We start from the raw sequence: 11713 nt of genomic DNA, 5'->3' as shown, positions 1-11713 counted from the left end.
CTCCTCCTTCTTCCCCTCTTCCTCCTCTCAGTTCTCTGGCCTGCAGAACCAGATGCAGGGCCTGGACAAAAGGTAAGCCTCACACACCCAGAGGCGTAGGCCCGGGGCGGGGAGGCCGCGGTGGGAGAGCAGTGGCAGGTCTGGTGGGGGCACACTTCCCCCACCGGGTGTCCTGGAGTAAGGGATACACATCCAGGTCCAGCTAGAAAGGGCCGGGTTTGTACACTCCTGGCCGGCCCACAGAGACCCGGGAAAGCCTTGGGAGGTGGCCACAGGGGCCCCTCAGCTGGACCCCAGCCCCCAGAGGCTGCTCAGCCCGCCTGGGCCTCTCGGGAGCGGCTTGGTTGTGTGCCAGGCTGGTGGAGGTCCGGGAAGCCTTGAGCCAGCTCCGGAGGAGGCAGGCACAGCTGGAGGCAGAGTGGAAGGGCGCCGAGCAGGAGGCCGGCCTCAGGTGGGCACCAGCCGCCCAGGGCTGGCTCCGGACCTTGCGTGGAGTCATTTGAGAGTCCTTGGCTGAGCCAAGACGTGGGTCTCCCTGCCATGCATCCCCAGTAAGCCAGAGGGGCACCCGCACTGGGTGCTCAGCGTGCTGGAGAGCCTGGGCCCGCTGAGGACCCTCGGGAAGACTCGCACCGGCCCAGCCCTGCTCCTGGTGCTGTGTTTCCGGCTCCTCTGTTTCCCTGGAATGGGCGGGTGTCGTCCACCTGCTGCGTGGCCGGCCTGTGGGTCAGCCCCACCCTGGTGTGACCGCAGCCGATGTCTCTAGGCTGGCCAAGCTGACCGACTTGCTGCGGCAGGAGGAGGAGGGCCGGGAGGTGGCCTGCAGCGCCCTGCGGAAGGACCAGGAGGACAGCAGCCGGAGGGTGGACCTGGAGGTGGCCAGGATGGAGGTACCACTGGGCCAGGCTCAGCCTTCAGGGGGCCAGTCCAGGTCCAGCTAGAGGGCGAGGAGGAGACATTCCTCCTGGCCGGTGCCATCCAATGTGGCGGCCGCTCGCCACGTAGCTGTGTCCATTGAAATCAGCTACGATTGTAGATTTAAAATGAAATTCCTCAGTCAGACGTGCCCCGTTGCAACAGCTCAGGCCGTGTGCAGTGGCTTATGCCTGTAATCCCAGCACTTCAAGAGGCGGAGGCGGGAGGATCACTGGAGCCTGGGAAGTCAAGACCAGCCTGGGCAACACAGCAAGACCCCATCTCAAAAAAAAAACAAACACTCAGTGGCCATGTGAGGCCGGCAGCTGAGATCCGGGTGTGCTTCGCCCCAGGAAGCTGCCTGTGTCCTGCCCCTGCAGCCCTCCCCACACAGCCGGCGCCTGCCCAGATCAACAGTTCTCAGCCCCGAAGCCCCTTCCACGGCCACTTTCAGGCTTTACCTTTCCCTGCACACAAAGCAGGGGTCGCCTTTCTGAGGACACGAGTTCCTAGGACCCAGGGTCCCGCCCACCGGGCCAGAGCAGCTCCCCTTCCCACTGTGGCCTTGGCAGGGGCCCCCGCGATGGCTGGGGAGGGGACCGGGCAGCTGCACGTTTCTGTAGCCCAGGCCTGAGCTCCACAAAGAGAGATGGGACTGTAGTGGGTTCCGTGCGTACCAGGCTTCACACCGGGTGTGGGGCCAGGACTGCCGGGGGGCCCCAGCTGCCACCCCCACAGCTCTGCTGCCCTTTGGGAAGCTATTGAGTCGCTGTGTGGAGCAGGCAGAGGTGCTGGGCTGAGGATTCCCGAGGTGCCAGGTGTTGGGAAGCTGCCGCTTATGGGGGCGTCCGCCTTTCCCTGAGCACGGGTGGCTGAGTGCTCTCTAGGGCCAGAGGCAGCAGAGCCAGGCCACCACTTGTTTCTTAAGACAGGATATTGCTCGTTTGCTCAGGCTGGAGTGCAGTGATACAATCACAGCTCACTGCAGCCTCAACCTCCCAGGCTCAAGTGATCCTGCTGCCTCGGCCTCCCAAGTAGCTGGGACCATGGGCACATGTACCCTGCCTGGGTAATTTTTTTATGTTTTGTGGAGACGAGGTCTCGCTGCATTGTCCAGGCTGGTCTCAAACTCCTGGGCTCAAGTGATCCTCCTACCTCGACCTCCCAAAAAGTTTTTTTTTCTTTTGAGACAGTCTTGGTAGTGGAGAGGAGGGTAAAAAAAAAAAAAGAGTCTGGCTCTGTCGCCCAGGCTGGAATGCAGTGGGACAGTCTTGGCTCACTGCAACCTCCATGTCCTGGGTTCAAGCGATTCTCCTGCCTCAGCCTCCTCCAGAGTAGCTAGAATGACAGGCACCCGCCACCACGCCTGGCTAATTTTTGTACTTTTAGTGGAGATGGGGTTTCACTATGTTGGCCAGGCTGGTCTCGAACTCCTGACCTCAGGTGATCCGCCCACCTTGGCCTCCCAAAGTGTTGGGATTACAGGTGTGAGCCACTGAGCCAGCCATTGCTTGTTTTTGTTAATAAAGTTTTATTGGCACACAGAAACTTTTTTTTTTTTTGAGACAGAGTTTCATTCTTGTTGCCCAGGCTGGAGTGCAATGCCGTGATCTCAGCTCACTGCAACCTCTGCCTCCTGTGTTCAGGGATTTCTCTTGCCTCAGCCTCCTGAGTAGCTGGGATTACAGGCACGTGCCACCATGCCCAGCTTATTTTTTGTATTTTTAGTAGAGACGGGGTTTCACCATGTTGACCAGGATGGTCTCGATCTCTTGACCTCGTGATCCCCCCGCCTCGGCCTCCCAAAGTGCTGGGATTACAGGCGTGAGCCACCGCGCCCAGCCAGAAACATTTTTTACACATTATCAATGTCTGCTCTGGGGGCTGTAACCGCCGTGCTGAGAGGGTTACAACAGAGACCCCACAAGGTTCAAACGTGTACCATCTGGCTTTTTACAAAAAACCTGCTCTAAGGTGGCCTCCTGGAGGCAGGGGTCCAACAGGGGCTTGCGCGGAGGGGAAGCTTCCCAGGAGGTGCTCTCTCTCTGGCTGGTGAAGGGCCTGTGCCACCTGCCTGTCCTTTGGGTGTGTGAGATGCAGGGACAGGGCTGCTGGCGTCTCTGCTCTCCCCTCACCTTCAGACCCTCAGTGCGGCAGGAAAGCAGCCGTTGGGGCGGAGACAGGGCCCCAAGGCTCTGGCCAGCCTGCCTGGCTCCCCCTGCATGGGGATGCCCACATGGCACACCCACTTCCCTGCCGGGGCATGGTGGCAGCTGGGCGGCCTTCCCTGGGTGGCATCGGTGGTGGATGCCAAGGGTGTCTGGACCTCACGTGAGCGTGGCCTTCAGATGCTTCTCAAGCCCGTGCCTGGTCAGTGGGTACAGAGTGCTGCTGCCCGTCCTGGCTTTCTTCCTGCCGAGGGTGTGGCAGGCCCCACTCTGCTGGGCTGGGGGACAGCAGGGGCCTCCACCTCTGCTGGAGACCACGGGCAGAAGCAGGACCGGCCGGGTGTCTGGGAGAGGCTGCCCACAGGACAATGCGCCCCTGCTGCAGGCCCAGATGACCAGGCTCGGCGAAGAGGTGAGCCTGCGCTTCCTGAAGAGGGAGGCCAAGCTGTGCGGCTTCCTACAGAAGAGCTTCCTGGCCCTCGAGAAGGTGGGAGCCTGCCTGTGGCCGGCCTGCCCCGCACCCCCTTCCCAGAGGCAGGCCTGCAGCAGACGGTGGGGTCTCCCCGCAGAGAATGAGGGCCTCGGAGAGCTCGAGGCTGAGGCTGGAGGGCAGCCTGCGGGGCGAGCTGGAGAGCCGGTGGGAGAAGCTGCGGGGACTGATGGAGGAGCGCCTGCAGGCCCTGCGTGGGCAGCGTGAGGTGGGCCAGGTGGGCGGTGGGCGGGCGGCCAGGGCCGGGGCCGGGGTGCGGGTCTCAGGGCGGCCTCCACCCCACAGCAGGAGAGCCACCTCCTGGAGCAGTGCCAGGGCCTAGATGCGGCTGTGGCCCAGCTCACCAAGTTCGTGCAGCAGAACCAGGCGTCGCTGAACCGTGTCCTGCTGGCCGAGGAGAAGGCCTGGTGGGTATCCTGGGGCCTCAGGTGCTGTCAGGCCGGGGGGACCCTGATGTCCCACTCAGGAGGGGCCACGGTGGCCAACTCGGCAGGGAATGACCTTGCCTTTCCCAGCAGAGTGCTTGACCCCAGAGGTGCAGCCAGGTTCAGAAGGGGCAGCTGTGCGGCCACTCATCCCGTGGGGACTCCTGCCGCTTGCCCAGCCTGTCCTCCCTGGAGTGCTCAGCTGTGGCAGTCAGCAGTGAAGCCCTATCTTGGTGGCACTGTGACTGCACCCCATCTTCTGATCCCGGGGTCTCCTGGGAGGTTCCAGAGCCAGCAGCCAAGCTTCCCTCCTGTGCCCAGTGCTGAGGGGTGGGCAGGACCCACAGAGGGCATCTATGTGTCCCCAACTGCTAGGGACGTCAAGGGGCGCTTGGAGGAGAGCCAGGCCGGGGAGCTGACCGCCTATGTGCAGGAGAACCTGGAGGCCGCGCAGCTGGCGGGGGAGCTGGCCCGGCAGGAGATGCACGGCGAGCTGGCACTGGTGAGGGGGGGCAGTGTGTCACGTCCCCCACGGGGTCCCCCACACACACAGGATGGGCCCTTAGCCGGGCCTCCCCACGCCCACCTGTCCCCCGCAGCTCCGAGAGAAGAGCCAGGCTCTGGAGGCGTCAGTGGTGCAGCTGGCCGGGCAGGTAAAGGAGCTGAGTGGCTGCCTCCCAGCCCTGAGCAGCCGGCTGGACCTGCAGGAGCAGATGCTGGGCCTCAGGCTGTCCGAGGTGCGCCAGGCAGTGGGGGGCAGGCAGGCTGGGGGAGTCCCCATCCCTCGGCTCTCAGCCCACCATTGCCCCCAGGGTAGAGGCCTGAGAGGCCTGTCGAAAGCCTCCCATCCCACCCAGCAACTGTCCCCAGGCCTGGGGGATTCCGAGTCCCAGAGACTCCTGTGTGGGGCAGGACAGCCCCTGAGCGGTCTCGGTCCAGCACTTGCAGCCCCTGAGGCCTGAGTTGGAGCCTTGACCCATGGCCCAGCTATGCGGGCAGTTCGCAGAGGGGCAGACAAGCAGCCTCCACCGGCATGCACATGTTCACTTTTTAACAGCTCCATTGAGAAGGATTGTCTCCCCACACAGCTCTCCCGTGAATGCATGCAGTTCTGTGTTTAGTCTGTCTACAGGGCTGGCCATCGTGCCCACAGTTTCACAGCGTTCATCCCCCAGAGAGAATCCCGGACCCCTCTGCGCTCATTCCCATCCCCTGCCCCCTGGCCACTCGGGCCCCTCCCTGTCTCCCGACCCAACCTGTTCTGAACATTTCCAGGAAACGGAGCCATGCACCATGCGGCCGTTTTGTCAGGGACACCCACGAGTGTCCTGTTTCCCCACTCTGGCTCATACACAAGGCTTCATCCCTTCCACCGCTGCATAATGCGCCTTGCGTGGACACCGCCCCCATGTTCCCACTCATCCACCGACAGACATGGTGACAGCCTGTGATTCCGGGCTGAATCCCACTGGGTCCGGCCCTGCCTCACTTGGGCACCTGTGTGGTCAGAACAGCCCCACAGTCCCTTGGCTGCCCAGGCCCGCCTGGCATGTGTGTCCCCAGAGCGTGCCTGGCTGGGCCATCCCGCTGCCTGCAGACCAGTGCACAAATGTCTGAGTCAGAAGTGCACATGGGGGCCGCCTGCCCCCCGGAGCTTCCTGTGTCCGTCTGTCCACCCTGGGGCCCTGTCCATCCATCCATCCATCCGTCTGTCCTCCCAATTTGGGCTCTGTCTCTCACTGGGTGTCTGTATCCCAGGTCAAGACTGAATGGGAAGGTGCAGAGAGGAAGTCCCTGGAGGACTTGGCCAGATGGCAGAAGGAGGTGGCCGCGCACCTGCGGGGTGTGCGGGAGAAGCTGGACGGCCTCCCCCAGAAGGTGGGCGAAGGCACAGCCAGCCTGGTGCATTTAGCCTTGGTGGTGGTGTGGGACCCTTCCCCTCCCTGTCCTCTCCCCTCCTCCCTCTCCGGGGGGCTGAGGCCGAGGCTGGTGCTAGACCAGGCCCTGGGGCCACCCGCCATTCCTGGCTCTGTTCAGATAGAGGGCATCTCAGACAAGTGCCTGCTTCACAAGAGCGACTCGGACCTCAGGATTTCTGCCGAAGGCAAGGCCAGGTGCAGCCTCCGGGGCCCCGGGAGAGGGGCAGGGGCCCCACTGACCGTCACTGGGCTGGGCCAGTTCCCCACGCTTGCTGCTCTCCACAAGCCCCCCAGTGCCGTGACAGATGTGCTCACCTGCCACCCTGGTGCTGCTCTGAGGAGCCTCAAGCCCTCCCTCTGCCATCTGCTGGGGACTTCCACCTTCCTCACTGGAGGGGTGACAGAGCTGATCCCCCTCAAGCCTCCTTAGCCCTATGGCGGCTATGGGAGCAGCCCATGTCCCTGGTCCCGGCCCTACCCCCGAGCACACACCACAGCTGGCCCCGGCATCTGGTGCCACAGGGAGTTGGAGGTGGGGGCCCTGCGGCAGGAGCTGGCCACGCTGCTGTCATCCGTGCAGCTGCTGAAGGAAGACAGCCCCGGGCGGAAGATCGCGGAGATGCAGGGCAAGCTGGCCACGGTAATCCCGGGGCTGCCCTCTCTCAGCTAGGGGAGAACGGGAGCCATCGGGGTCAGACGGGGCAGCCGTGTGGGCAGGACCCCCAGCCTAAGGGGCATTTTCCAGCCAGCAGGCGAGGCTCAGAAAACCAGCTGTCTGAGGCTGGGCGCAGTAGCTCACGCCTGGAATCCCAGCACTCTGGGAGGCCGAGGCAGATGAATCACCTGAGGTCGGGAGTTTTAGACCAGCCTGACCAACGTAGAAAAACCCCATTTCTACTAAAAATACTAAAATTAGCCAGGTGTGGGGGCGCATGCTTGTAATCTCAGCTACTCCGGAGGGCGCCGGCTTGTCTCAGCCTCTGGAAGTTCCAAGTGGAGTCACCTGCTTGGAGCTCCCACACTGGGGCGTCTGCAGCCACGAGGGCAGGAGCAGCCCTGACCCAGGTCCTTGCGGGGTCAATCTCCAGCCACCCCTTCTTGTCCCAGGCCCTGACGTGGGGCAAGGGCCAGTGTGTGGGCAGGTGCCCCCTGCCCAAACTCTAAGCAATCAATAGCAGGAGTGGGGACGTCCGTGCGAACAGCAGGACCCCGGCCGACCAGCCCCGTCTGTGCCCAAATGGGGGCCATGTTTAGTTTCAGAACCAAATAATGAAGCTGGAAAACTGCATCCAGGCCAACAAGACCATCCAGAACCTCAAGTTCAACAGCGAGGCCCGGCTGGTGAGGAGGCCCTGGGCTGCCAGCACCCGGCACCCACCCACTCCCTCAGCCCTGCTGCCTTCCCGCCTGCCCCACGGCAGGCGCCCACATCTGTCTGTCTGAGCGTCTGGCGCTGGGCAGTGTTTCCCTGAAGACAATGGCTTCTGGGCTCCAGGTGGGAGATAAGCCCCCTGTTTGCCGTCCGCTGCCCAGGGGTCTGGCTCCGGGGTGACGCTGGCATCCCCTTCCCACAGCGCACGCAGGAGGTGGCTGCCCTGAGGGAGACCGTGCTGCGGCTGTGGAGTGAGAAGGGCCCTCAGGCACCACTGGGCAGCCGAAAGGCGCTTCCGTCCCTGGCGAGTCAGCGGGTCTTCATCAAGGACGTAGCGCCCGGCAACGTGGCACCTGTGAACTGCTGGGGCGTGTACCAGGCCATGAGGTGGGCAGCAGGGATTCTCGAGCGGCCTCCTGGACCTTTGGGTCAGGGTTCGGGGTTGGGGGTCCCAAGGGGAGTGGGGCAGGAGTGCAGGGGCCACGTGCCACATCTCTGGACAGGTGGCTGCAGTGGAAGGTGTCTCTCACAAAGCTCAGGGCCCATCAGAGGCCAGGAGGGGTCCCCAAGAAGCCCCACAGCCGGGAGCAGGTGCAGCAGCTCCCACCCTTGCTCTTTATCCAGAAGTAAACGTGCTGGCCTTGTTCTCATTAGAGCTGAGGTGCCCTGATGCCTGCCGGGGGGCCTTCCCAGGGCCTGTGGTGCCGAAAGGGGTGCTGAAGCCCCGGGCAGCGGGCTGCCCAAGCCTGGGGGGGCCCAGTCCCTCAACCCCCATGACCCTTCCTGTGGTGAGAGGCCCGGCCCGGCCGCAGGCCTTTGCTTTTCATGGCACTCCAGCCCCTCTCCCTCCCTGCCGGGCCCCCTAGGGCTGCCAGAGCCCCCTGGGATGGAAGCGGCTGGGCCGGGGCTTGCACAGAAGCACCCAGGCCAGTCCCCGCCAGAACCCGCCACGAGCTGCCCCTGCCTGGGTTGTGAGGAGGACTCGGGGAAGCTGCCTGGCCTGCCTCAGGCTCCCTGCTCTGCCTCGAAGGCCCTCCAGCCCGGTGCCCCTGCAGGGAAGCGCCTTCTAGCATCTGGGGAGGAAACAGCCCTTGTTGGCTCTTTCGGTCAGGCAGTGGTCCTCTTCCTGCCTCTCCAGGAAAGCCCTCGCTCATCCTGTGGTTGCTGGCCCCGCCGCATGCTGCGTGGGGGCCCAGGGGAGGGGCTGCGGGTCCCAGGCCACCCAGCCCTAGGGCGAGCAGGCAGTGGGAGGGCCAGCCCAGGGGGCAGTGTCCTCCACTGTCCCGTGCCGCTGACCTGGAATCTCTGGGGCTGGCCCCTCAGCCTCCCCTGGGGGCTGCTGGTGGGTGGAGCCCCCCGAGTCTAAGTCTCCTTTGGGCAGGGCTCTGGGGGTCCCTGTGCCCCTCCAGGGGCTCTGCTGGGGCTGAAGGCCAGGGCATGGCCAGGTCTGGGCACCACCCTTGCTGCTCCCACCGCAGCCCAGCCCTGGTGGCGTCTAGGTTTGCCCTGTGGTGGCCAAGAGGGATGGAGGAGGCTCTTCCCAGGAGGACAGGAGGAAAGTCTTTCACCTCGGGGGACAGCCCCGCTGCGGCCAGCTGACTCCGACCCTGACCCTCACTAGGCCTCAGCTGGCTGTGCCCCTTCCAGGGCTGGGGTTCCCCCACCAGGCAGCTCAGGACAGCCCTCGGCTGACCAGCTGGCCAGCAGGTCGCTGAAGTCCGGCGTGCCAGGGTGCAGCAGGCCCAGGGGACTGGGGGTCGGCTCCTTCCAGAAGGACGGGGGCAGCTTCCTCTGGGCCATGGGGGTGATATGGCCGTACTTCCGCTCCAGCCTCAGGCTCCAGCTGGCCGCCGCCCTGGGCCCCCAGTACCGCCGCAGCCCATAGTCAAAGAGCTCGGCCAGTGGTCCCAGGGGCTGTGCCCCGTCCCCGCTGAGGCCCGGCCTGTGCACCTGCCCCTGAGGGACCCTGGGCTCCTGGGTGTCCTCGTCCTCCAGGGCCCCGCCGCGGGCCAGGCGCACCAGGTCTGCGTAGTAGAGCTCCCGGGCAGTGACGCTGGCTGGGCGGCTGTCGGCGTAGATGTCGCAGGCATCTGGGTCCTGCCCCTTGTCCTTGCGGCCAAAGTACCGCCGGATGTCGTCGCTGATGAGCTCTGAGAAACGCAGCAGCTGCAGCGGTGTCTCGGCGCTGCTGGGACCCTGAGGGGCTGCCTCCGCGGGGGCCTCTGCCCGGCCTGAGCTCGGGAGGATCGGGCTGCGGCCCCCCAGCCCCTTACCCTCCAGCTCCTCCTCCTCCTCCTCTTCCTCCTCCTCCTCCTCCTCCTCTGAAGTCTCTGGGGGCTCCAGATCTGAGGGCGGGAAGGGGTGGTGGCGCAGCAGGGGCAGCCGGAAGTCGCACAGGGGCCGGATCACGCCAGCGGCCATTTCCGCACTGTCCCGCGCTTCGGGGACCTCCGGGGCAGCAGGCGCTGGCTGGGGAGGGAGACCGAGGGGCGGGTTCCCCGTCAGGCCTGGCCATGCCCCGGCCACCCACGACCGCTGCACTCAGAGCCCACAGGTCTGTGGCCTCCCCTGGAGACCTTCCTCAGCGCCTCGGCTCCCTGGAGGTCCCGGCCCTCCAGTTGTGCTTGTCGAGGGTGTGGATCACCACAGGAGTGAGGTGTGGGGAGAGACAGGGTGGGCACTGTGGCCACGTGGCAGGGGTATGAGGGCATGGTCAGCCGGGGCTGAGGCCTGCTGGACTCAGGATGGCCACTGGCAGGAGCCATGGGGTCCTGTTGTGGGGGCAGTCGGGCGGGGCCCGGGGATGGCGTCACTAGAATTGTGGTCACTGGGGAGGGGAGCACATTGGGTGGAAGAGAGGAGCCCTGGGGACTGGACCTGGAGAAGCCAGGCAGGTGGCCAGGGACCCTCACAGGCCAGGGCAGGGGGACGGAGGCTGCTGAACCGGAGCTGGGTCCCAGGTTGGGGCTGCTGTAGCATCGGACCCAAGGGCTCCATGGTTCTTAGTCAAAGGGGGGACATCGGCCACACTGGGCCCAGAGCTGGTGCAGCCGCTGTGCGGTTCTTCGGGGCCATCGCAGTCCCATGGGAGCAGGAGGCAGCACCCCAGTGGCCCTAACTCTGTGATGATGGAGGCAGCTGAGGTGGAAGGTCGCTAAAGGGGTGGGCTGCAGGGGTCACTGCACCTGGCGGGGACCCCTCAGGGGAAGCCCTGGGGTGAGGGGCCTGGCAGGAGGGTGTCTGGGCAGTGACTGTGGGATGGGTGCAGCTCCCCTTTGGGCCAGCTGCCAGGCAGGGCCCACCACAGAGACCAGGGCCGCCCAGCCCCTCCAGGTGTCCCGGGGCCAGGTAGCCTGGAGCCCATCTTGTCTGGAGCCTAGGACAGGGGGGCAGAGGGAGGGAGGAGGTCTGCGGGGAGGGAGGAGGTCTGCGGGGAGGGAGGAGGGCTGCGGGGAGGGAGGGAGGTCTGCGGGGAGGGAGGGAGGTCTGCGGGGAGGGAGGAGGGATGCGAGGAGCAGCCAGGGCACTGGGACAGGCGTTCCTCCGGGTCAGGATGTTTCCCTGCTGGCTGGCGGGGAGGTGAGCTTCAAGGCCCCCCGACCCGACATGGCTGACCACACCATGGTCCTAATCTCACTCAAGTGCTGGGGTCCCCGTCCTGGGAGGCGTCCAGTGGCCTGAGCCCTGGACTTTGGGGCTGCTCACAGACTGTCCAGATGCAGGCACCCTCCCATGACCACCTGCCCCGATGCCTGCCCAGCCCTGGGCCAGCCCAACGCTCTGGGGGCTCACCCAGGGGTGGGTGGTCCCCGCAAAGCCCTGGACAGAAGGACTCACAGACTCAAAGTGCTCACGGCTGTGGCAGTCCTCAGCAGCCCCCGCCCCCCAGGCCCTGGCTCCTACCTGATCGGGGCCCACAGCTCTTGCTCCACAGGCGCACCTCCACCTGGACACAAGCATTTATAGCCGGGCTCTGCAGCCGCCAGGGGCTGGCAAATATTTGGCGACAGCATTGTCATCGCAGACTGGGCAAATAGAGCCCGTTTGCTTTAGCGCCCAGCAACCAGGGCCCCAAGAGGGGAGCACACCCCCGGCCTCACCTGCACGCGGCCTGCCCGGGGACCGTGGAGTGTTTGTGTGGGCGCAGCTGGCTGGCCCCTGGGCCCCCGGGACCCTTATCTCTGCTGCTAACTGGGGCCCGGACCCAGCCTTGTCAAATAGGCGGAAAATTAAATTTCATGCTATTTTGAGTTCTGGAGTAGGCCTCTCTAGAGGACATCCTGTCTCTGCAGCCAGTGGGGTGAACGCCAGTCCTGGCTGCAGGAGGGCCCTGGAGATGGGGCTGGGGAAGGGGGCGAAGTCCCAGGGACCCCTAGCCAGAGCCCGGCATGTGGGCTGCAGGGAGGGTCCTGGAGCACCTGCCC

At 64.9% G+C, this 11713-nt stretch overlaps 2 protein-coding genes across 2 annotated transcripts in view; one reads left to right on the top strand and one right to left on the bottom strand.

The window, feature by feature from the left end:
- Positions 1-7942, top strand: part of CCDC154 (coiled-coil domain containing 154) — a 9144-nt gene extending 1202 nt beyond the window's left edge. The window contains exons 4-17 of the mRNA XM_037732236.1: positions 32-72; positions 356-451; positions 767-890; positions 3469-3570; positions 3653-3781; positions 3862-3980; positions 4374-4500; positions 4598-4735; positions 5757-5876; positions 6036-6112; positions 6440-6557; positions 7172-7258; positions 7492-7676; positions 7793-7942. Coding sequence (XP_037588164.1) covers positions 32-72; positions 356-451; positions 767-890; positions 3469-3570; positions 3653-3781; positions 3862-3980; positions 4374-4500; positions 4598-4735; positions 5757-5876; positions 6036-6112; positions 6440-6557; positions 7172-7258; positions 7492-7676; positions 7793-7919 — 1590 coding nt within the window. The 3' untranslated portion in view covers positions 7920-7942. The remainder of the gene's footprint in view (positions 1-31; positions 73-355; positions 452-766; positions 891-3468; positions 3571-3652; positions 3782-3861; positions 3981-4373; positions 4501-4597; positions 4736-5756; positions 5877-6035; positions 6113-6439; positions 6558-7171; positions 7259-7491; positions 7677-7792) is intronic.
- Positions 7206-11240, bottom strand: PERCC1 (proline and glutamate rich with coiled coil 1). Its single transcript, XM_037732230.1, has 2 exons — positions 11193-11240; positions 7206-9758 (listed from the first exon to the last, which is right to left on the bottom strand). The coding sequence occupies exon 2, from the start codon at positions 9708-9710 to the stop codon at positions 8907-8909; it is 804 nt and encodes a 267-aa protein (XP_037588158.1). The 5' UTR covers positions 9711-9758; positions 11193-11240; the 3' UTR covers positions 7206-8906.
- Positions 11241-11713: the final 473 nt, after the last annotated feature.

This window comes from Cebus imitator, unplaced genomic scaffold (assembly GCF_001604975.1).
Source record: "Cebus imitator isolate Cc_AM_T3 unplaced genomic scaffold, Cebus_imitator-1.0 Scaffold444, whole genome shotgun sequence".
NCBI classification, from domain to species: Eukaryota; Metazoa; Chordata; class Mammalia; order Primates; family Cebidae; genus Cebus; species Cebus imitator.
This window is presented reverse-complemented; position numbering and strand designations above follow the sequence as displayed.